Source organism: Cetorhinus maximus, chromosome 17 (assembly GCF_964194155.1).
Source record: "Cetorhinus maximus chromosome 17, sCetMax3.hap1.1, whole genome shotgun sequence".
In the NCBI taxonomy this organism is placed as follows: domain Eukaryota; kingdom Metazoa; phylum Chordata; class Chondrichthyes; order Lamniformes; family Cetorhinidae; genus Cetorhinus; species Cetorhinus maximus.
In genome coordinates this window covers 43,965,647-43,991,712 of record NC_135895.1, presented here as the reverse complement: position 1 = coordinate 43,991,712, position 26,066 = coordinate 43,965,647, and the positions used below count along the sequence as shown (strand labels likewise).

Sequence of the window (26,066 nt, the reverse complement as noted above, 5' to 3'; positions counted from 1 at the left end):
AGTCTGCTCCACCATTCAATGAGATCATAGCTGATCTGAATCCTCAACTGCACTTTCCTGCCTTTTCCCCATAGCCCTTGATTCCGTTACTGATTAAAAATCTGTCTATCCCAGCTTTGAATATACTTAACAACCCAGCCTCTACAGCTCTCTGCGGTAAAGAATTCCACAGATTAATCATCCTCAGAAGAAATTCCTCCTCATCTCTGTCTTAAATTGGCAACCCCTTACTCTGAGATTATGCCCTCTGGTCCTCAACTTTCCCACAAGGGGAAACAACCTCTCAGCATCTATCTTGTCAAGCCCCCTAAGAATCTTATATGTTTCAATAAGGTCACCTCTCATTCTCCTAAACTCCAATGAGTACAGGTCCAACCTACTCAACCTCTCCTCTTAAGAAAATCCTTCCATACCTGGGATCAACCTAGCGAACCTTCTCTGGACTGCCTCCAATGCCAGTATATCTTTCCTTAGATAAGGGGACCAAAACTGTTCACAGTATTCTTGGTGCGGTCTAACTGGTGCCTTGTATTGTTTTAGCAAGACTTCCCTATTTTTATATTCCATTCCCTCTGAAATAAAGGCCAACATTCCATTTGCCTTACCGATTACCTGCTGAACTTGTATGCTAGCTATTTGGCATTCATGCACGAGGACCCCCAAATCTCTGTGCTGTAGCTTTCTGCAGTCTTTTTCCATTTAAAAAAATGTTTAGTTCCTCTAGTCTTCCTGCCAAAGTGCATAACCTCACATTTTCCCATATTATATTCCATATGCCACATTTTTGCCCACTCATTAACCTGTCTATATCCCTCTGTAGACGCTGTTATCCTCACCACTTGCCTTCCCACCTATTTTATGTCATCCGCAAACTTGGCAATAGTGCATTCATTTCCATCATCCAAGTCATTAATATATATTGTAAGTAATTGTGGCCCCAACACTGATCCCTGTGGCCATCCTGAAAATGCCCCCTGTATCCAAACTCTGTCTTTTAGTTAGCCAGTCCTCTATCCATGCTAATATACTACCCCCAACATCATGGGCTCTTATCTTGTTAAATAGCCTTATGTGTGGCACCTTATCAAATGCCTTTTTGAAATACAAATATATTTGTATATATTTATCTATCCTGCTTGTTACCTCAACGAGTTCTAATCAATTTGTCAGGCATCATTTCCCCTTCATGAAGCCATGCTGACTCTGCTTGATTATATTATGCATTTCTAAATGCTCTATTACATCCTTTACAATAGACTAACAATTTCCCAATGACAGATGTTAAGCTTATTGGCCTATAGTTACTTGTTCTTTGTCTCCCTCCCTTTTTGAATAAAGGTGTTACATTGGCAGTTTTCCAATCTTCTGGGACTTTTCCAGAATCTAAGGATTCTTGGAAGATTACTACCAGTACATCCACTATCTCTGTAACTGCTTCCTTCAATATCCTAGGATGCAACTCATCAGGTCCAGGGGAATTAGCGGCCCTTAGCCCCATTAGTTTCCCTAATACTTTTTCTATAGTGATTCTTATTGTAGTTATTTCCTCCCTGCCTTTTGCCACTTGATTATTTAGTATTTTTGGAATGCTTTTGTCTTCTACCATGAAGACTGAGGCAAAGCATTTATTCAACTCCTCTGCCATTTCCCCAGCCTCATTCTCTTAAGGGGCCTATGTTCACTTTGACCTCTCTCTTCCTTTTTATATATTTAAAGAAGTTCTTACTGTCCGTTTTTATAGTACTTTTGTGAGTTTACCCTCAAAGTTTATTTTCTAGAGGTCTACAGCACAGAAAAAGACCCATCGAGTCTGCGCAGGTCAAACAAGTACCTAACTATTCTAATCCCATTTTCTAGCACTAGGCCCATAGCCTCGTATGCCATGGCATTGCAAGTGCATATCCAAATACTTAAATATTATGAGGGTATCTGCCTCTACCACCCTTTCAGGTAGTGATTTTCCGATTCCCAACACCTTCTGGGTGAAAAAAATCTTCCTCACATCCCCTATAAACCTCCAGCCCCTTATCTTAAATCTATGCCCCCAGTTATTGATCCCTCCACCAAGGGGAAAAGTTCCTTCCTGTCTACCCTATCCATGCCCCTCAATTTTATACACCTCAATCATATCCCCCCTCAATCTCCTCTGCTCCAGGGAAAATAACCCCAGTCTATCCAATCTCTCCTCATAACTATAACTCTCCAGCCCAGGCAACATCCTGGTAAATCTCCTCTGCACTCTGTCTAGCACAATGACATACTTCCTATAATGCGGATTCCAGAACTGTACATAACACTCTAGCTGTGGCCTAACCAGCATTTTATATAGTTCAAACATAACCTCCCTGCTAAATACATCAAATTCAGCTCCGAGCTGGGGTTCCTGATTTGAGGGGTTTAAAAGCCAGCAACCTGCAATAGACCGGAATCGAACCCAGGTCAACTACTTGGAAGGCAGCTATACTCACCATTATATCACCATCGTTGACTGCTCTCTCAGCCAGCAGCCAAGTCCTCTTGGTTAACCATTTCAAGAGGCCAGCACTTAGTGTCTCAGCCAACGACCAATTCCCTTTTTTTGGCTAGCCATTTCACAGAGGCCAGGGCTTAGACTCTGAGCCTGCAACTGAGTTTCCCACCGAGCCTGGACCCTGGGCGATATTTCAGACCGACAACGGAGTTCGGAATTTTTCTCCTTCTTTATTGTTTGTTTAATCATCTTTTGTTGGTTTTTAAAACTTTCCCAATCCTCTGGCTTACCACTAATCTTTGCCACATTGTATGTTTTTTCTTTCAATTTGATACTATCCTTAACTTCCCTGGTTAACCATGGTTGGTTTACCCCCTTCCTAGTATCCTTCTTCCTCACTGGGATACATCTTTGTTGTGAGTCATGAACTATTTTCTTAAACATCTGCCATTATTCATCAACTGTCCTTTCTGCTCAACTCCTTTCCCAGTCCAGTCCAGCCAACTCTGCCTTCATTCCTTTGTAATTACCCTTATTTAAGTTTAACATAGTTGTTTTCGACCCATGGACTGCAGCAGCTCAAGAAGGCAGCTCACCACCACCTTCTCAAGGGCAACTAGGGATGAGCAATAAATGCTGGCCCAGCCAGCGAAGCCCACATTCTGTGGATGAATTTTAAAAAGTTTCTCACGCTCAAACTGAATGCTAAATTTTACCATGATATGGTCACTGTTTCCTAGGGGTTTTTTTTACTCTGAGATCATTTATTAAACCTGCCTCATTACACATTACCAGATCCAAGATAGCTTGATCCCTGCTTGGGTCCACAACATATTGTTCTAGGAAACGGTCCCGAATACACTATGAAATCTTGCCGGTGGCTTCCTCTACCAATCTGATTTTCCCAATCTACATGAAGATTATAAAGTCACCATGATTTTTTACATACCCTCATCATCTCCTGATTTGTCTGTCTACTGTATAATATAGCTACTGTTAAAGGGCCTATAGACTACTCCCACCAGTGTCTTCTTCCCCTTGTTATTTCTTACCTTCACCCTTATAGATTCTACATCTTCCGATCCAAGATCATTTCTTGCTATCGTACTTATTCCATCCTGTACTAAGAAATCTACCCCTCCACCCTTTACTTCCTGCCTGTCCTTTCAAAAAGCCATATACCCCTGAATATTTAGTTCCCAGCTCTGATCTCCTTGTAACCACGTCTCCGTAATGGCTATAAGATCATACCCATTAACCTCTGTGCCGTTAATTCATTTATTTTGTTCCAAATACTACATGCATTTAAGTAAAGAGCCATTAATTTTGCATTTTTACCATTTTTTCCCCCTTTGACCCTATTTGCTGTATACTTTTAATGTTTGTACACTCTGTCCCTACCTGTCACACTCTGGGTATCATTACCTAAATAGCTGCCCTGCAAAGCTGCCATACCCTTATGCTTTGTTCTTAAAAGCATTAGGGTACAGGAACAGAAAGACCTGAGGGTATATGTGCACAAATCATTGAAGGTGACAGAACTGGTTGAGAAAGTGATTAAAAAGCAAATGGAAGCCACTTCTTGGCTTCAAGTAGAGTATTGTGTTCAATTCTGGACTTTGCACTTTGAGAAGGATGTGAAGATTTATAAGAATGGTTCCAGGGATGATCGACTTTAGTTACACGACTAGACTGGAGAAGCTGGAGTTGTTCTCCTTAGAGCAGAGAAGATTTAATGGAGGTGTTAAAAAAATCAAAGGGTCTACACAAAGCAGATAGAGAAAAACCTGTTGCGTTGGCAGAAGGGTCTAGAACCAGAGAACATAGATTTAAACTGACAAAAGAACCAAAGGCGACACGAGGAAAAACTATTTTTATGCAATGAGTGATTAGCATCTGAAAAGCATTGTCTGAAAGGGTGGTGGAGGCAGATTCAATCATGGTTTTCAAAAGGAAATTGGGTGAAGGAACAATGTGCCGACATGCACAAAATACAGTCTTTGATAGTGAGACTGTTAGACAGATATGCACCATGCATAGGCATTAAGAGTGGACCTATTCAAAATTGTGTCTTCAATGGAAGTGTTTTCATAGGCAGATCAAAGTGATTTCTTGAGCATGCAGTCCTGCTGGATGAGAAGCACTCACATGAAATGTGCCTGGAACAGATCAGATATCCCCTAGCATTCATGTCATCCTTACCATCCTTATGAGGGCTTAGATGCTTGGCTGGCCTGGGCTACTTCCCTGTTCTGTGTGGGCACATCTCTGCTCTGCATTTTTCACCCCTCAGCCGTCTCTTCCTCCCATCTTTTCACCTGATAAGTTGTGTCAACCTAGTGCCTAACACTCCAAGGGCCATGTTAAGGAGAGCGCAGCAGATTACCACAATGCGCAAGACTCTCTAAGGTCTCACAGGCACCACCCAATGGTCCAGGCACCAGAACTAGATCTTCAGAAGTCCAACAACCTCCTTGGTTGTGATCCTTGCAATTAGATGGCTTCAGTTGTAGCACCTCTGACACTCCGTTTCAGGGTCACATACAGGGGTGGGAAAACAATTCTTTAAAGGGATACCCCTTGTCCCCTAGAATCCATTCACAAAGTTTGGATGATGGCATTAAGAGCTGCGACACCCTGGACTGCCAGAGGGTAAAGGTAGCATTGCAGCTGCCATGATACTGAGTGCACAAATACATAAAGCTCTAGTTGTGGTCACAGACCAGTTGAATGTTGAAGGAGTGCAAGTCCTTCTTGCTGATGAATCTCATTGGCCTCTTACTTGACACCTTGATGGCCACATGGGTGAAAACGATGATGCCCTACACCTGCGGGAATCCAGCAATGGAGGCAAATCCCGCTGCCTTTTGTGCCTGCGAGGCCCTATATGCCTGAAATTGTATTAACTGCCCAGTTCTCTCAAATAGGACATCAGTGGCTTGCAAAAGCAATGGTATGCTGCTGCTTGTGAGACACCAAAGGATCACTGCAGATCCTTAGAATGAGCTAGAGACAAAGAAGTTCAAGGCCACAGAGTTTCAGAGCTACTGCCAGGACATGGCAAGCAGTGCTGAGAGTCTGAAGTCTTCCTCAACGAGGACACAAATCTCAGTGACCTTCTGCCTAGATAGGTAGTCTCCTGCAGCACTGATTCTGAAATGTCTAGGTAGCTTCTTCTTTGGTGATATATTCAATGCTGAGGGTATAGCCCCCCTTGCCTTTCTGCCTCTCATTCCTCTCCTCATGATCAGAGCTTTGCATTTGTTTTGGAGAATGGTGATCCTCATCATGACTCATCCCTATCTTCGAGTACCTTTAATCCCATGTCCAACTGCTGCCTTGCTTGCAATCAGCTGCACTCTGAAAGTTTACAGATTCCACCTTTTCCACCCCCCGACCCCCACATTTCCCCATAATCCATGATCCTCATGACTGTTTGCTCCCCTGACTGCGCTCACTAAATGAATGAGTGTCTCTCTCAGCCATGCACCCTTTTATGGGCCCATCTAATTGAATGGCACAGAGAGTGGCTCTCTGCTGTGTTAATGCCTCCTTCCACTAGGACTGCTTCTGCTCCAATAATACAAAACTAGCCCTTGATGTGCTGACAACAAGCCTGCTAACAAGGTCAATTTGCCTATTATCTGGATTAGGCAGGTTGCTGGGTCCTACCTTCCCCCTGAGAAAAATCACCAGTGATCAGAAAGGCCATGAAGATGGCTGACGGGTGCTAATTTTCATGCCCACCCACCTCCATGCTCATCTCCATCTGGGAGTGAAAATCCTGACCATGTAATGGCAATTAGATCAAAACCATTTATCACTGTCATGAGTTATACAGGGCATTGGTGAGACTATATCTGGAGAACAAATCTCCTTATTTTAAAAAAATCTAACTGTGCTACTAGTAATACAGGGAAGGTTCAATCAACTCATTCATGGGATGAAAGGTTCATTCCTGGGATGAAGAAAGGTTGAACAGGTTGGGCCTATACCCATTGGAGTTAAGAAGAATGGGAGGTGATCTCACTGAAACATATAAGATTCTGAGGGGACCTGATAGGGTATCTATCCTGAGGATATTTCCACTTGTGGGGGAATTAGAAGTAGGGGCCACATCTTAAGAATAAGAGGTCTCCCTTTTAAGACTGAGATGAGGAGAAAATGTTTTCTCTCAGAGGGTCATTAGTATGTGGAACTCTTTCCCAGAGAGCAGTGAAGGCTGGATCATTGAATTTATTCAAGGTAGAGTTAGACAGATTTTTGACAGAAAAGGGAGTCCAGGGCTATGGAGGAGAGAGAGGAAAGTGGAATTGAGACCATAGCCAGATCAACCAAGATTTTACTGAATGTAAGAGCACGCTCAAAAGCCTGAATGGCCTACTCCTGCTCCGAAGTCCTGTATTCCTAGTTCATCTATCTTAATACAAATGCTTTGTACATTCAAATAATGAGTCTTTAATTATATTTTTTTACTACTATTCTATGCATGCACTTAATTTGCTGTTAGCAAATCACTGTTAGCATTAAACTCTCTGTCCCTTCCTGTCCCACTCTACTTGTGTTACTCAAATCACAACACTGCTCCATTACCTCAACATTTCTCTTGATTTTTAAATCTTTCACCTGATCACCCCACTTTAGTTTACTTAAAAATGCAGTAATTCTAAGCTTCAATTGACCTAATCTGTGATACATTTATAATTTCTCTGGTTATATAATTATACAAGTTCTTATACAAATGCTTACTTTTCTGGAGATTTATGAATGTAAGGCGATATCAAGTGGAATCGAATGTAACCTGTAAAGCAAAAATTTCTATGAACATTATAAAAAGTAACATTGTACCTAATTTGCTGAAAATATTTACTTATACCCCAGATATAAAAAACTAAAAATGTATACTGTGAAACACTAAACATTATCCTAGATTATTTAAATATAAACAATTATGTGCTTCCCCTTTGTGGCATAATGTTTCCCACGGGGATTACACATTTACCAAAATAAATTTTAAAAATCAAATATATAGCAATTGATTTTGCAACACTGCATTTCACATGGTAACAATATTCCAAGTAGGATAATCCTTGGTGACAAGTGCTCTGCAGAGGCAGAAAGAACACAGACATTAGAATGCAAGAAATGTGCCCATCAAAACTGCCATCAAACCATTGAAAATAGTGAAACAACCCAAAACCATAACACCTGCTCAGGAAGGAATGCTGTATGACATTAGAGAACTAGAGGTCAAAGAGAAAAAGAAACAGAAATGAGAGGGGAAAGGAAGTTGCTCCCTCAACAGAATAGGAATTTAAAATGATAATCTGCCCTATAATTGGAGAGGAATAAATAGACCAAAAGTGACTTAAATTATCTGATTTCCAGTACCTCTGACAAAGAATCTTAATCCCTCACTGTTTCAGTGAGTTCCTTTAATGAATAGTTGAATCTTAAAACCAATTATCTTCTAGGTTCAGTCTCAGGCTATGCTAGTAGGTTTGCAGCAGTAAGAGACTACAATTGACCTCAACATGTTAGTTAAGGAAGTGAAAATTAACTGGCACCTCTGCTTCTGATTCAGAAAACAGTCACTAGAGCACAAACGTGGATTTCAGACACTTGGCTGTGAAGCTTTCAAGTGAAATAGCCTACTGGCACTTATTGTGATGTTTCAAATCAGTAATGGTCACTTGTTCGTGTTACAGCATGGCAATCAGCACCCTTAGAACTGTACAAGTGAATGAATTGCTGCTGCCCCTTTCATTTGCAGTAAATCAAGTAGAGAAAAGAATATCAAGTAACCTACCTTTAGGAATTTGAAACTTAGTATCTTTTTTGTACCATAGGCGACCATTTTTGTTATCTAAAACTTTCACAGGATATGTGGTATCAGTACAATCCGAGCTCTTCAGTGTAAAATCAGTTGCTGGGGAAAAAAAGGGAGCCATTAATTTTATTGTTGACAATAAATGAACAAATTAAATTTCTCTTACCAACTTTCTCTTGCTCAATGTTTTTCTTGAGGTTTTATTTTGTGATTTTTAGTTAGCTGTAAAACAAACTTTAATACACGACTCACCTATATACTTGTTTTCTTCTGGCAGATGAAGAGCAGGGTTCAATTGAAAGTCACTTGCCCATGTGTCAGCCCAATATTTGTCAACGTCTATCAGCAACAGAAATATGAAAATATCCTGTGAATAAATAAGCTCCAGAGGAAACCCATTGTGATGTATTTTGGTTCTTAAATGAGACAGAATAGACAGGATACTAACACTCATCCATGGGGAAATGGAAAAAAGAAATTATGCACAAGTAGCAGACTTTAAGCCACATGCAATGAAGTCCATTAAGGTTATTTCGAAACAAAATGGGCACATATACATTTGATTCTTTAAATTTGCTCAGTTACACAAATGTTCTCATTCACGAAGGTAAAGTAATTCTGTCAGTAATTTGGTAAACTGGTGAGAAAATATATAGTCTCAAGTCAAGCATATAAACAAACCGCCAGGCAACATGAAGTTCTGCACGTTATCACATTTCATGGATACCAAGTTAGTTCTGGGACCATCTTTAGGGCATAAAGATCTACATGCAATACTCTATACAAATTTACAAAAAAGAAGCCTTGAACAATTGGATGCTTCAGTGCAAGACTTCAATTGAATGGTCTTCCTCATCGAAAATTATCTTTTGATCTTATGAAAAATCTCACTAAAATCTGTATTGTAAAACCACATTCGAAACATTTTGTTCTAACACCTTCGCATCTCCAGCCTACATTTGTTCAAATCCAATGTCTCCAACTCCATATACAGTAAGAAGCTTGTCCATTTCCTTTATTTCTATACCCTCTTAAAATCATTGACTCTTTGCTCAGACACAGTTCAACACTTGCTGTAAAGTTACCCCTTTCACTGGCCACTTTACCTTCAACATCATATGAAGTCCTAAACCACCGCTCTTTTAGCGTACACTTCCCTTCATTATTGGGTGAAAGGAGAATCAAATTTGCCTTTTGTGGAGTGAGGAGCGAAGAAGCAGCAGCAATCACCTGTAAACAAAAATGAACAAATCTAAATGCTCTTTCACTGAACTGTCAAAAAGAGAAAACCTACTTTATATTTAAAGAGAGATTTCATCTACATAGAAACATTATAGCATTTTTAAGTAATTAACTGAAGTATCTGGGATGTTCCCGAGAGGTATAAGATACTTCAATTCCTTTCTTCCAGCATTCAACAACTTATTGTAAAACTATCACAAAATAATTGACATGTGTTCCATACCTTCAGCTAACTCTTCAATTAGAAAACCACCGCCATTGTAACTTGTGTATAAATACCACTAAGCATTATTCCATAACAAAATTCACAAATACATTCAAATTTAAAAATGTTTGAAAGGTTTAGAATAGCAATCAGCACTCTGGAGCACCAACATACTGTGTCACAAAATCAAACACAAGAGGTCTGATGCCTCCAAATCCACACAGTTTCCAATCTTGGCTGTATAGCTGTGGGTAAACACCAAGCAAAGACCAGCTACTTCTGTATCACCAGGAGGTGAAAGAAAGGTTCAATGAAATGTTTTCAGTGCAAATACCCCAGTCTCTCTCTCTTTCGCTTCACATCAACCAGCCACTAACCCCAGAACAATCAAGAGCAGTAAAATTGCTGAATTACTAGGTCAGGCGCTCCAAATGGGTTCTCACGTACAAGCTCCAAATAATGATAATTGAGATGCTACATGACGTGTAGCGCATGAAGTTGTAACAATCTAAGTAATTGATTGCAAAGCAAAATCATGCCACCTCTATAAAGTGAGGACTTTTGCTTAAGTTGTTTGTCAACAGATAGGAGATGAATAAGCCAGAGGAACACTTTGTTTGAAGCTAGCTCTTGTTCTCAAGAAAAAGTTAGTTTTCAGGTAGAATTCTTTCAGAACAAATCTGAAACTTCTCCAATCTCAAGAACAGCATCTCTATAAATAGACTTTCCAGGGAGTCTGCAAAATAATCTGAAAGCTCTTATCGATCAGGGCCAGCCTCACAGGCGGTAATTTGTGAGCCAAGAGGTGGGAGCAGCAAGCAGCTGACACATGTGCAACACAGATTGGCTGGTTATCTCACCTAAGAGGGGAAGGTGCATGGAGGGGTGCTGAGAATGGCACAAAGATTGCTAGGCAGACCCGGAGTTATGAAGGCTGGTGGTGGACACCAGGAGAGTTCAGCCTTGTTCAAGAGAAGGGAGGTTTTTGAATATTTAGGTACTACATACCTAAAATCAAAGAAAGGGTGGCAAAACATAAGCTCTTCCCTAACGTTGGCAAGTGGAGAATGGTGTCACTGTCAATCACCACATTAAGGACAGATAGACTCTGCAGTGAGAAGCAGGCACACCCAATCTCACTGATATCTGTAAGTAAACATCTTTTTTCTTAAAATTATTATTAAACAACCTTTACATGCAGAACTTTATTATGAGTACTATAATTTAGATGGCAGGTCTGTGATTACTAATTCATTTGAAAAGGGGTCCTTTAAGCAAAAGGTTTTAGGAATCATTGCTCTATATGTACATGGAATTCATCTGAAAACATTTCCAAAGTTACTGACACTACTGCTGCTTGGGAGGGTGGAACAATTGCCTCACCTCATAGCACAACAGCGTTGAATTCAAGGCATGCTTTCCAGCAGCACATTTAAGATATGCTTGAATCACACAAACAAATAATATTGAGACTTTATGACACAAATCTAATGAAGGCAAATTCTCCCAAATGTAAGCAAATTTCAGTGCATTTTTTATTATATAGAGGTAACAATTAACTCCATATAATTTACCTCTGGTTTGTACTCAAACAGTAACTGGTCTCCAGTAAGGAAGTCTTCCTTTTTGAAAAGCTGCATATTTTCACAAACATTTTCTACAAAATCAATGGGATCGGTCTAAGGAAAGAATATCAGAAGGTCAGGATCATAGCTCTGTTTTAATACCTTGCTAATCAATTGGTAGAAAATTATAGAACTGGTGAAGGAAGGGAAGTAGAACAGTGTATACCTGTTCCTGGTAATGGAATTCATTGTCTTCAATCTTCTGAATCTCTCTATAAATTCTAGGGGAAAATTATGTAAATAAATGTGTTAAATTATACCATTATATGTAAACGTATTTATTAATTACTCCTTAGAACAGAAAATAAAGCAGCCCTAATGGCTTAGTAGATATAGCAGTTCCTAATATGATACAAAACAATATTGACCGGGAAGTTCAAGGCTCAATCTTCTGTGTGAGGCTGAATTAGATAACTACATATGGTCATAGTGCCACTAGACCAGGGAAAAGATAAAACCGTCATCACTTTCATTCTTAATTGCTACCCTCTGCTGAAAAGCACACGTGTGGATTTCCAATGAGTACAAAATTGGGCTTGAATATAATGCCCAACATCAGAAGCTTGAATTATGAGGAATTCTGGCTATTTTCCATTGAAAAGCAACCAAGAATGAACCTCATGTGTATACAATACATAGAAAGTATAAATCTAGAATTTTACGTCTAAACCACGAATATAATATGGTCAAACTAACAAATGTCAAATCTAGGTTCCATTGCAAGTAGCTCTTCCTTCAAAAAAAAAAGTGACCATTGCTCTTCAGATTTCTGAGTAGGCTAGTAGAAACAAAAAACGCTGAAATTTCTTAAGAACAGCTACATTCTGATGTGGTGTGGTTGGATTAGGGGGGGGGGGGGGGGGGGGGGGGGGGGGGGGGAAGGTGTGGTCGGGAAAGACAACCGTTCCTTTTGGATGGGTGAAGTAAGATGTGCGAGTGGGATTCCTCATTTGTAACCATCTCGTGATTCCCTTCCCCTCCTCCATGATTGAGTATCCCACCAATGCTAGTCACCAAGACTGTTATATGAAGGGTCCACTGGGGTAGGTATCAGAGGGTTGCCAGCAATTGTGAATGATACCCCAGCCTGAGTAAATGGTATAAAGGAAGGTGGCAAAAGGTTAGCGGAAACTCACATACAGTACACTTTTTTCAATTTCACTAGCAGTTTACATATCTGAGTAAATCACAATGGCAAGTAAGGTTTTCTGTGTATATTTTATGACCAAATATATAAACAGCATACAAATAAAAAAAATTACCTTTCCTGAGGGCCAAGCTTTTGTAGCATTTTCATATACTGAAACACAATATGTGCAACCTATATTAAAAACAAAACAATAGTCGTTATGCAGTGAACATTTTTGATTGGCACTTACTGCCCATAAATAAGCAAGAAGAATAATTTGTTTTGAATTTCAGTAATTTACTAGTAATTAGTATTTCGTAGGTCAAAGAATAAAACATTCTGGGAGCATTACTGAAAATGAATATAGATGAATAAAAAATCACTAGTGATTGACTTTACCTCATAGAACTGCTGATAGCCACCATCAGTTAATGTAATGGAAATGTTAAACACAGAATATGTTGAATTTTGTTCAAATCCAGTTTCACCATTTCCTCCGAATAAGGCAAGAGCTAAGCATCTGGAAAAAATATTTACTTTACTTGTGTGAATAAATAAATATGTAACAAGACATTTTCATGAAGGAAACTTAGTACACAATGAGGCAAATATGTATGCCAGAGGTGCTCTGTGTGAACCAGCTCACAGGACACAATACACTATGAACGGAGGTCTGGGAAATCTTGGGTTTCAATTTGTTCCCATTAGGCCTAATTGCTGGAAAATGGAAGCAGCAAAATTAATAATTAAATGACAAAATGGAATCATAATACCTCCTGCATCTTTCTCTGGCCTTTATACCAGTTTAACAGAGACAAAAATGCAGTTCTACTTTGTTTTAGTTTTGTAGAGGTTTCTTTAATTCAGTCACTAGTCAATTGTTTTTTAAAAAACTAATTACTGTTAGAATATTGTCACAAGCTCAATACAAATGTTGCAAATTTCTTTATTGGTTGTCCATAATGCTCAAGGAAGTCACACAATTTTCAAATAAATATCAACTGCGCCATTTGCTCAGTTAAGTGACTCAACAAGATGTAGAAAAGTAAACAGTATCTGTTGATGCACAGAGTCATAATAAATGGAGTGCTAACATTAGCAGAGTATAGCTGAGAGTGGACTTCTCTGGTGAGCAGTGGGCGAGTACATATCAAAATGAAATTTAATTTCACATCTTGAATTTAACTTAAAACTTTAAAAGAAACTGCATGTCATGCAAGGGATTGCCTGAATAGGGGCTAATTACTGTGAAGAGGATAACTGGTATCCTTTCAACTGCAGGAGATGATGGGAGTGCAGCTTCAGAACTTTGGTGAGGTCAAATGAGATCATTTGCTGCACTTCTTTTGATCTCTGAACAAGCCAATTGTGGAAAGGCAAAGTCTGCCACAAGTGCCGCACATGAATTGTCCCTTGCCAGTGGTGCAGGATGATCTCTGCTGACACCTTTCTTGCAGAGCTGGCGAATGCTTTGGAGCTTCTGAAACCACATGTCATCACAGTGGCAAATCCCTGCCCACAAGTGATGCCACCCAGGGTCTGGGAGAGGTGCAGATGGTGTTAATCACCAGGATTCATGCCTTCTGGGGGAGGGGGGGATGCAGTCTTGAACAGTACCTCCTCTGTCTCAAGTGGCTGTCTCACACCCCAGAGATAGTGAGTGAGTGCTGCATGCCCTTGGGGGCAGGGATGGGCTCAACTCGCAGCTTTTGCTATTGGCAGCACTGATCCACTGCACAGGTGGGAGACAGCCATATCCACAGGCAGTATTGAACATCCCAATTCTGTAACGTGGCCACCATTGTTCCCGAAACATACAAACATACGAATTAAGAGCAGGAGTAGGCCATTCAGCCCTTCAAGCCTGCTCCGTCATTCAATGAGATCACAGCTGATCTGATTATGGCTTCAACTCCACAATCTGCCTGCCCCCAGTAACCTTTGGCTCCCTTGTTAATCAAGAATCTATCTAACTCTACTTTAAAAATATTAATTGACCCTACCTGCACCACTCTCTGAGGAAGAGAGTTCCAAAGATTCATGACACTCATGAAAAAATTTCTTCTCATCTCCATCTTAAATAGGAGACCACTTATTTTTAAACGGTGTCCCCTAGTTATAGTCTCTCACACAAGCGGAAACATACTTTCAGCATCCACCCTGTCATGTCCCTTCAGGATCTTATATGTTTCAAAAGATCCCCTCTCAATCTTCTAAACTCCAATGGATACAAGCCCAGCCTGTCCAACCTTTCCTCATAAGATAAACCCCCTATCCCAGGTATCAGTCAGGCAAACCTTCTCTGAACTGCTTCTAACGCATTTATATCCTTTCTTAAATAAGGAGACCAAAACTGTACACAGTAATCTAGATGTGGCCTCACCAATGCCCTGTACAACTGCAGCAAAACATCCCTTTTATATTCCATTCCCCGTGCAATAAGCATCAACATTTCATTTGCCTTCCTAATCACTTTCTGTACTTGCATGCTAACTTTTCCTGATGTACCAGGGCACCCAGATCCCTCTGTACCTCAGAGTTTTGCAATCTCTCTCCATTTAAATAATATGCTGCTTTTCTATTCTTCCTGTCAAAATGGGCAAGTTCACATTTTCCCACACTACACTCCATCTGCCAATTTTTTGCCCACTCCCTCGTCCTATGGTAATACAGAGATTACTTTGAGGTTCTGCTTTTTAATTCAGCCCCTAGCTGCATATGCTCCCTCAGCAGAACTTCTTTCCTAGTTCTACTTATGTTGTTGGTACCTTCGTGGGCCTCCCCCTACCAATACAAGTTCCTCCCAAGCCCAGAGCAGATTTCCTGAATCCTGGCATTGGGCAGGCAACACAGCCATCTGGAATCCTGCTCTCGGCTGTAGAGAATGGTGTCTACCCCCTGACTATATTGTCTCCAACTACCACTACATTCCTATTAACTCCCACTCCCTCGACTGGCTTCCTGTACCATGGTGCCATAGTCAGTTTGCTCAACCACCCTGCAGCCACCACTTTCATCCATACAGGTTGCAAGAACTTCAAACCTGTTGGACAATTGCAAAGGCTGAGGCTCCTCCACTTCTACTTTCTGGGCCCCTTTACCTGCCTCACTCACAGTCACACCCTCCTGTCCCTGACCACTGACCAAAACAGAAGACCCTATCCTAAGGGATGTTACTGCCTCCTAGTACAGAACGTCCAGGTAACTTTTCCCTCCCCTGATGCATCATAGTGTTTGCAGCTCAGCTTCTAGCTCAATGACTCTGAGTCAAAGATCCTCATGCCACAGACACTTACAGCTGGCGTGTTTGCCCCGGATCACCCCGTGTCCAAGAATGTGAGACATCCTGCAATCACAACACATGACCTGCCCTGCCATTTTTATTGTGTGTTAATTTATTCTTAAGTAATTTATAATAGCTAAACACTGCTATCCCCAATAACCTTTACTACTGCTAGTATACTTCACTACAACTAATTAAAATGTTACAATTACTAATAAATTACATGGGTTTTAAAGATAAATGATCAAAATATTCACCAACCAATCATTTATTTGTTTTCCTGTGATGTTACACTTTGATTTCTCTCAGAACATGGCTGCTCCACTCTAGAGCCACAGACTGGACTGGATTGGGTTGCTCTTCTGGCTGGTGGTTACTGTTTCCAGGTCCTCTTTTTACCAACTCTTCTGAGTGCTGCTGACTGCCTCCAGGTCTTCTTATCCCCTGCTCCTCTAGGTGGTAAATACTGCCCAGTCTTCCCATTCTTCTGTTTATACAGAGCTCTTGGACCGACATCCTAACTGGCTCCCTCCATGGAGATCTACCCGACAGATGCACCAGTGGCAGTGCACCCCCCTCTCCTTGCCCTAAATTCCTGGTTCTCCTACCCATGTACTCCACATGGTTTCAACTCCATGCAGCGATGGTCATGGGATGCCATCAGACAGTGGGTAGGAGTGCAGATTTGGGATGCAGTTTGGCAAGAAACATATCGCTGATCTTCTGGGCCATTGGAGAGAGTACACGGGGAGGAACCCCCTGATTCTGGGAAACTCTGGGTCATTCCAGGAGATTGGGAACCCCAGTATATTACCCACCAGAGCAGAGATGATGTGCAAGGTTTTTTCACATACAAAGAAAAGTAGCCAATGACCACGGCATGAGCAGCAGGCTTTCCCAGTAGGAGTATGAGCTGCAAGGAAATGAGCCAAGGAAAGCACAAGACAGAGGGAGCATGTGAGTGAGCAAGAGAGAGCGCAGGGAGAGTGGGGCGAAGGGCAAGACGGAGAGCATTTGAGAACTCTCAAATAGAAAGGATATCAAAGTCATAGAAAAGGGGCTTTTTAGGTTCACCAGGATATGAAGAAGGATGAGGAAGCAGAGTTAGGTAGGGAAGCTTGAGGGTGCATGAGCGACCGTGTGCATGTAAGAGAGTGAGTAAGGACGAGGGGGGTGTGTGTGTGTGCATGCGCGTGCGTGCAAATGAGTGAGAGATCCTGGGGACTGCGAGCGAGCCAGGTACACGTGTGTACACACACACGCGCGCGCACCCGCTTCCCCAACCTTCTCTTCCTCCCCCACTCCCCAAAAACCCAACCACACATCAGGCCAGGTGATGAGGAAAACCCAGGCTGAAAGACAAGCAGCTTTCGACCCCTAAATTCGTATGAATTTGCCGAGACCAGCTCAGAGTGTGTGCCACCAGTAGCGAATTTAAGGTCAGTGTTAGTTACACCCGATTCCTTAGCTTGACCCTGGTCCCCTCCCACTTTCCCTGGGACTTGGGGCCTCATCTCTCTCCAGCTCTGCTTCTAAAGCGAAAAGGCACAAAAGGTTTTATTAGTTAACTCAGGTGCTTGGCACTTTTTAATGGTCATTTGTATTAATTACTCATCTTTTTAAAATTATCAATGTGTTGCTTTGACATTCTCGTTAAAGGGAAATGAAAGGCTCACAAGAAGTCCGATTGTTTTTTTAAAAGAGCTGGCAAAAGGGGTTATTTTTGCTCCAATAAAAATGGGAACTGTCGGAAATGCTCAACATGTCTGGTGGCAGCTGTGCAGAAAGAGGTCAGTGACCCTTTGTCAGAACTAGTGCAGGTCATTGACCTGAAGCATTGACTGTTTCTCTCTCCAAAGATGCTGCCTGGTTTGCTGAGTATTACCAGCATTTTCTGTTTATATTTCAGATTTCCAACATCTGCAGTACTTTGCTCTCCTATTATATGTTCCATGCTGGGCATCTGCAAGTGTGGTTAGTTTCAATTTAAAATGAGAAAATATTTATCACTCCATGCAAAGTGTAATTTTACTGTTAACAAAGCCCACTTTTGTGGATAGAAATAGCACATTATTGCGGGTGAATTGGTTGGGGCTAATTTACTGGAAGTTTTTGGCATTTTTAAATTGTAAGTGAAACCAGGAGTCATGCACCAATAGAATATGTTACTGTTAGTTCAAGGTATTCTCATATGTATGTGGGATTGTTTTTTGCAGTGCTTTGAGGTTCAAGTCTTTTGGATGTTGCTGCCCTGATACGGCATAGGGCCATGTTCAAAGAAGCAGAGTTGGTTACATAATATGAACGACCAAGTTGTGTTTAATAATCTAATAAAGCAGTGATTGTAAAGCATATCACGCTGAAATGTAAGCTTTTGATGGGCTTTCTAAATAGAAGCATAGAATACAAAAGCCAGGAAGTTCCACTAAACCTATATAAAATAGTTCGATCCCACTATGACTGTGGTTCACACTTCTGAACACCAGAAGGATGTGAGAGAAAGGATTGAAAGTCGGGTGGGGGGGGGGGCCAAAATGGTGGGTAAGGGGCCCAGAAAAGGGAGAAGCACACCAGGAACCAAAATTTCTCTCCCTGGCGCCCTGGTATCACCATTTGCATCAATTGTCATTTAGAGTTTCCCTACTTGTAGTGATTGACGTTACGGGCTTTCATGCTCTTTTGACAGCATCTTTGAAGTGGAAAAATGGTACCCTGGTCTCTCGGAACAAACTACCTCTCCAAGTGGCATATCCTGGAGATACGACCATCATCCATCCTGTGCACATGCCCAAGCCAGCGAAACCATCTTTGTTTGATTAGCGCTAGCATGCTTGGCATGTTTGCCCTAGAATGGACTTCTTCATGTGGACTGTGAAGAAGGCGGTACTTGTGACTTGGACGTGGTTCAAAAAAATGTATAAAACTAAACAGTAAATGGAGTGCATTGTAAGAGAGTGTAAAAGTTGGAATTTGGTTTCAGTTCAGATGGGGAGGAGGTGCGGCTTTTTGCCTCCATTACGTGGAAGCTTGGGGCAGTAAATATTTAAAATTAACACTGTTTTAGTGCTTAATGCAAGTTACTGTGAGAAAAAACCAAATTAAAAGACGGATATAAATGATCGACAATAAGCTATAGCAGAGAAGACTATGGCCGGGATTTTCCGTGCCCGCTGACGTTGGGTGTGTTCGGTGGCATGAGTGGACGAAATGGCAAGAAGTCCAAAAATCAGTTTTCACAACATCATGAAACCAGTTTGCGATCGTCTGCTCAGCCCACCATTGGTTATTATGCATATCATTACAAGGCCAGCCTGGCGGAATCATCCACTCCGCTAGATCGTCCGCCCATGTGTTTTACAACAGCATATAAAAGGCATCCACTTGGCGGGCTACACTTTGAGGGGAGCTCAGAGGCAAGTATAGAGCAATGTTGGGGGGGCGGGGTGGGGGGGTTAAGGGCTGCCCTGCAGTTGAAGGCAACACACATGCACGGGCAGAGTGGGGGCGCGGGTGGGTGGCCACACATCATACAAGGTTTCCCTAAAGTGACCATTTCGCTGCAGCTGAGACAGTTCAGATGCAGCCACACTGATATGATTGGAGTTGGGCCTCTAGCTTCTCTGCCTACTCAAGCAACGCAGAGGCATCAAAATGCCACCAGGTGCTCCAGAGCTGTTCACCCCTTGGGCACAGGCTGCAAACTAATGAGCATTTTAGTGGAATGCACAGCATGCTGTCCAATGGGCAAAGCTGCTGCTAAATCGGTCAGGTGGAGTACGGCGGAGGTGGGTAGGGTTTCAGGCAGACATGCAGCATACTAATCCAAGTGGTGGCCAGCACTATCCAGGATGCATTAAGGGGTCTTCAGGCTTAACCAAAACAGGTTCTTAATACACCTATGCTAACCCACGTGTGTCTGCGTTTCATCCTGCAGGAGTACAACATCAGGATCATGGAGTCTGGTAACCTAGCTGCATGCCTCATGGCTTACAGAGTGTGAAGATGACGGAGAAAAGAGCAACTGAGGCACCTGCTGTGCAGAGGGAGGAGCAGCATCCTCTGGAAGAAGGGGCAGCTGGGGCTCCCGCACACACCGCCGAACAGCCACAGGGAACCATCGCTGGTCAGTGCCTAGCTAGATCCTGGGTCTACAGATGCCGCCTTTCATTCCTGCAGATGTCCGAGAACTGGTGTTGCTGAAGACTATGCATGTCGAGGGCACTGGTCGGTCACATCTGCCAGTTATTGCAGGATTTGGCCCCACGGGTGCATGGAGGGCATCCACTGCCAGTGGCTGAGAAAGTGACCGCGGTGCTCAATTTCTACGCCAGTGGTTCTTTTCAGGGCTCCACAGGTGACATTTGTGGGACATCACAAGCCTCAACCATAAAGTCACAGATGCCATCTTCACGAGGGCACACAACTTTGTGCATTCCGCCCGCGACCACGACAGCCAGGATGCAAGAGCATCCAGATTTGCCCAGATCTCAGGTTTCCCACAGGTGCAGAGTGCTATCGACTGCACTCAGGTGGCTCTCTGATCTCCATCGCAACATGCGGTCAACTATGTCAACCACAAGGGATTCCATTCGCTGAATGTGTAACAGGTATGCGATCACCACAAACGCATCCAGCAGGTCTGCACACGGTTTCCAGGGAGTGTGCATGACTCCTACATTCTCAGTCGGTCACAGATCCTTGAAGTTTTCCAGGGTCCACAGAGGCTGCAGGGATGGCTCCTCAGGGAGGGCTACCCACAGAGGACACGGCTGATGACACCTGTGCAGCGGCCTCAGACTGCAGCAGAGCGACGGTATAACAAGGCTCATGCTGCAACTCGCATCTTGGTGGAGAAGACCATCGGGATGCTAAAAATGAGGTTCCGGTGCCTGGACCTGTCTGGTGAAGCCCTGCAATATAGTCCACAGAGTGTGTCATGCATCGTCGTCGTCTGCTGCGCCCTTTACAACCTGGCAACAGGGAGAGGAGCTAGCTGAGGAGACGGAAGAGCTGGAGGTCTCCTCTGATGAGGAGGATGCCAACGGGGATGAGGGTGAGGAGGTCCTCAAAGGCAACAATGACGGGGATGAAGCCCTCGCACAGGTCAGACTAGGTAGGCCAGCTCAGGAGGCCCTCATAGCTGCTAGATTTGTGGAGTATGATGACAACATGCAGTGAGGAGACGCCATAAATCCTCACATTGCATCCATGAACATTTGACTCCAGTCTGGCTTATGGCAGCGCACATACCCTCTGTGATAATGCTCCTGTCATGGAGATGCAGTGGAGGTCCTAATAGTTGCTCGATTGCAGGAGGATGATGATGATGACGACATGGAGTGAGGTCACACCATCGATCTTCACATAGCCTCTGAGAATGTCTGACTCCTATCTGGCCGAGGGCAGCTCACTTGTGTTCTGTGATCAGGGTCATGTCATTGAGACGCAACCATGAAACTTTAAAAGCATCTGTTCCTTTGTCCGCCTTCAGCACCGGACCCCTTCAGGAGCACAGTGCTGAAGAGGTGGGGGCCAGTCCCACTTTAAAGCTGCTGAGAGCACACAACAGAGAATAACAGTACTCTGTGATGCCTGCCCACAACATTCTGGTAGCAATGACAACCACCATCGAGGTGCAGGCATCTGTAATGTGTCCAGGGTATGTGAGGCCGGACCATCACTTTGGTCTGAAGGCCGCACAAAGCATAGGGAAGAGGCCTTGGACTGAGACACCTATCTTGATCTTATGCAGAAAGGTTTCACATTTGAGCAGGCATCCTCTGGAGGGCCAAAACCTGGAAGGCCCCAGCCTGCTTTCGGGGTTCTGCTGTGTAGCAGTGGCACCCTTCTCGGCCTGTGAAGCTGGAGTTGCAGAGGTCACAGGAAGAGGGGATTCGGATAGGCTGGACACTCATGGAGTCATCTGGATGGGTGGCCCTAGGGGGTGCACTTGGTGATCTTCCTCCATATGGGTGCTCAAGGGACTCTGGCTGACTACTTGAGGAGAAGGGGGATAGCTGGAGTGAGATCGAGCTGCCCCACACCCCTCTCACGTACACACTGGAGGCCAACTATGGCGTCAGCGATGAAGTTAAGCCTGCGCAACAGTGCAGGAGCAACATCCTGGACCAAGGTCTCCACGATGGCCGCCATCCTACCAGTGTTGAGGTCGGCTCATTGGCATGCTGGCACTATCTCCTCGGCATGAAGGCAGACAGACTCTTCCAACGTGCTTTGCAATCTGAGGAGTGCAGCGGACATCCCTTGGTGATGTTCCCGAGCTTGCCTTTTGCAGCTCCAGCAACTGTGACATGACCAAGTCCAGACTCATCATCTGACTCGGGCTCAGCAAATTTCTGGCCTCCAGCAGTCCTCTGAGTGCCAGACACCTGGGAAGTCCCCGCTGGCAACTGCTATGGATCAGACAGTATGATGTGCTCATCAGATTGTGATCCCCAGGCTACTGTAAAGCTAGGTCCCACCAAGGTGTGTGTATCTGTGCTGGTGGAGGGTGTGGGTGAGCGCTGTGACTGGACTTCAAGGAGGGTGCCTCCAGATTCCTCTTCAGAGGTTTCTTTGGGTCTTGATTGGAGGCCCTGGGTCATGGACTCCGTAAGCTGTTTGGCAGGTGTGCCTGCAAAAGCAAGGAAAGATAATTAGTGCATGGCAGTGGCCTGTGAAGCAGGACACACTAGTCACAGCATGGTTGTCTGATGGATGTTTCACTGCTAGATCCTCACTCGATAGAACACCACCGACCTCACCATCAGCACAAGAACGGTCCAGATCGTCGCCAGCCAGCTGGATGGTTCTGAAGTCCGTGAGGACCTTGATTTCAAGCATTCCTCCACCGGTCTGCGACCTCTCCCTCGTATGCCAGCTTGTCTTGCATGAATAGAGATGGAGAGAGTGTTAGCAGGATGCCTGCAAGGCCAGGTGATAGTATGTCTGGCATGTGTGGGTGGTGAGGGGTCCCATGGATGGGATGAGGACAATGAAGGTGTGTGTGAGAGTGTGAATGCTGATGTCTCTTGAACCGGCAGTGGATGTGTGATGGGTTTGTAAGTGTGTGAGTTGAGTGTGATGAGACGAGTGAGTTATCCTGGCAGAACGGAAAAGATCATTCATCCTCTTGCAGTACTGGGTGGCTGTCCTCTTTTAAAGGGTGTTGGCGTTGACCACCGCTGCCACGCCTAGTTGCTCACACCACTGGCCATCCTGCGGCCAGATTAGGGGTAGAGGACATCATGACGAGCCACCACTGCATCCAAAAGGCGCTCAACAGATGCATCATTGAACCTGGGGCCTGCAATCTCTTTGCCTTTCAGGGCCTTCTTTGTAGTAGTCGTGGGCTGAAAGCACAGAGGTATGTGTGCGGCTAGACTTTAAATATGGCGCCTGACATGATGAAGTGGCGAGGTGATGGCGTGGCGGGTGAATGAACACTCAATGAGATGTAAAAGCATCTTTTTACCTGCCTGCTACCGCACTAAGTGTGAATCTGGGACAATTCCGCCCTATGTGTCTAGACTGCAACATGTGGGAGTTTGTGGAAAGCGAGACTGTCCCAAGCAAACACACCTGTTGATGTCTCTGTCTTGAATCTCTCCCACTTAGCTATTAAGCTGGAGTGTGAATTGAAAATACTCTTGACACGAGGATGGTCTACTCCAAATCTCAGTCACATCTTGTGGAGGTGCAGGATCAAAATGGACTTTGCGTGGCTTACACAGTGTACCAAGTACGGGAAACACAGAGAAGATAAAAAACAAAGGCCAGAATTTTCCAGCCCTTCACAGCAGGATCTTCCACGGGAGGGCTGGAAAATTCCAGCCAAAGATCCACAGAAACTGATCCTATCCAAGAAGTACAATGTACTTGTTACCTGTGACAATAATCGTTAAAGGACAGCCAGAATGCTGACTATGACAACTTGGATCAGAAGACTGTGTGAAACAGTGAGGAAGAGAAGTACAAAGTGGAAGTTGTAGGGAGATGCAATAATTAGAGGATGAAGAGCATCCTTTATAAGCAGAATGGAAAGTTCCACATGGTATAATGCCTACCTAGTATTAGAATAAAGGTACAACGCGAACCGGCTTGAAAGGATATTGGAGAGGGAAGGGGATGATCCAGCTGTGATTCATGTTACAATCAACAACTTTGTGAAGAGTAAGAGATTCTGTTTAGAGAGTATTGAGAACCAGAGGATAAAAGACCTCAAGGGTTATAATCCCAGGATTACTACCCAAGCCATGTGCAAATTGATGTAGCAATAAAGCAGATTTGGGAGATGAACACATAACTGAAGAAGAGATATTCCATGTCATGGATCATTGGCACTAGTGCTGAAATAGGAAGGACCTGTACTATTAGGACAAACTCTACCTGAACCTGAGAAGAAAGGATAAATAGGCCCGTCAAAAGAAATTTAAATTAGCAAATGGGGGGAGGACTCAAGTGGGAAAAGTAGTATAAATAATAAGATAAAAGCAAAAAACTGCAGATGCTGGAAATCCAAAACAAAAACAAAAATACCTGGAAAAACTTGAAAACAAATGAGAGGGGAGAATAGAACAACTGCCAGAAAGAATGCTTCTGGCACTGCAAGTAAAAAGAAAAACTAAAAGGTGTAAACCAATTAAATCAGGAGAAAGAAATAAGAAGCATGTTAATAAAACGTTAGAGCAGAAGGCCAGTGAAAGTGTGTGGCCCAAATAAGCATTCTTTATACAAACGCAGAGAGCATATAACAAATTGAATAATTTGCAGGTGCAATTCAATTTGGAGGATATGACATGGTGATGGTAGCAGGATGATCAGAACTGGGAGCTAAATATACAAGATTATAAGGTCGAGAGGAAAGAAAGGGAAAATTGTAGAGGAGGAGGACTAGCCTTAGTGATTAAGGAGGTATCACTTAAATGATAAGAGGGTATAATGAGAGGCAAACAAGCAGTGAAGACTATGGACAGAATTAAGAAATAGGAAAGGGTGTAATACTGCAGTGGAAGTTGACTATAGGTTCTCCCCACCCGGTAGCAACTGTGAAGTTGAAGATTGTACAAATGCAGAGATCAGACAAGTATGTAGCAAAAGCACAGTGGTTTTAATGAGAGATTTTAACTTCCATATAGGTTGGGATAAGCAGATTAGCACATAGCAAAAAGACTTTGAATTTCTTGAGTGTATTCAAGATAGCTTTCTGCAATAATATGTCTTGGAACCAACAAGGAGATAGAGCATATGAGATTTAGTAATGAGCCAGATTTAATTACCAACCCAGCAGTGGATGGACACTCAGTTTGGGTTCTGCCAGAGCCATTCAGTTCCTCACCCCATTACAGCCTTGGTTCAAACATAGACAAAAGAGCTGGACTCCAAAGGTGAGGTGAGAGTGACTGCCCTTGCCATACACAGTCAAATGCTGCCTTAATGTCATCAAGGAGCCCTAGCAAAACTGGAGTCAATGGGAATCAGGGGGAAAATGCTGGTCAGAGTCATACATAGCATAAAGAAAGATGGTTGTGGTTGTTGGAAGTCAATCATCACAGTTCCAGGACATCACTGCAGGAGTTCCTCAGGGTAGTCTCCTCGGCCGAACCATCTTCAGTTGCTTCATCAATGACCTTCCTTCCATCATAAGGTTAGAAATGAGGGTGCTCACCAATGGTTGCACAATGTTCAGCACCATTCGTGACTCCACAGATACTGAAGTGTCCAAATGCAACAAGACCTGGACAACATCCAGGCTTGGGCTAACAAGTGGCAAGTAACAATAACACCACACAAGTGCCAGGCAAAGACCATCTCCAGCAAGAGAGAACCTAATCATCGCCCCTTGACATTCAATGGTATTCACATCGCTAAATCCCCCACTATCAACATCCTGGGGTTACCATTGACCAGAAACTGAACTGGACTAGCTGTATAAATACTGTGGCTACAAGAACAGGTCAGGGGATAGGAATTCTGCGACGAGTAACTCATCTCCCGACTCCCCAAAGTCCATCAGTGCTTGCCACAACACTCCCTATAGCCTTTTGCAATTTGAAACAAATATGGAAAGCACCAAGCACATGTAGAATCTCATCAAATGCCTGAAGAAATCAAACATCAACTAACCTGAAAGCGGTTGATGATCCCTTTAAATAGCACTGCATGTGGCGGGTTGGGGGGGGCGGAGAGGAGGCGGGGTTCCTTCCTGCTGCCTAACCTACATTCAGCTGAATGAGGTTAAGAGTGCATCACTGGAGTGAGGAGCTCAAAAATGACAATGTTG

General features: G+C 43.3%; 1 protein-coding gene across 2 annotated transcripts in view; it reads right to left on the bottom strand.

Annotated features, from left to right (window-relative positions):
* The window catches only part of LOC144692360 (nardilysin-like), a 114,064-nt gene that overhangs the window by 64,723 nt on the left and 23,275 nt on the right, over nt 1-26,066 (bottom strand). For both annotated transcript variants that reach the window (XM_078561110.1, XM_078561111.1), the window contains 8 exons: nt 12,901-13,021; nt 12,635-12,693; nt 11,539-11,593; nt 11,322-11,426; nt 9,407-9,530; nt 8,553-8,639; nt 8,280-8,399; nt 7,220-7,271 (listed from right to left, as the gene is read on the bottom strand). In XM_078561110.1, coding sequence (XP_078417236.1) covers nt 7,220-7,271; nt 8,280-8,399; nt 8,553-8,639; nt 9,407-9,530; nt 11,322-11,426; nt 11,539-11,593; nt 12,635-12,693; nt 12,901-13,021 — 723 coding nt within the window. The remainder of the gene's footprint in view (nt 1-7,219; nt 7,272-8,279; nt 8,400-8,552; nt 8,640-9,406; nt 9,531-11,321; nt 11,427-11,538; nt 11,594-12,634; nt 12,694-12,900; nt 13,022-26,066) is intronic.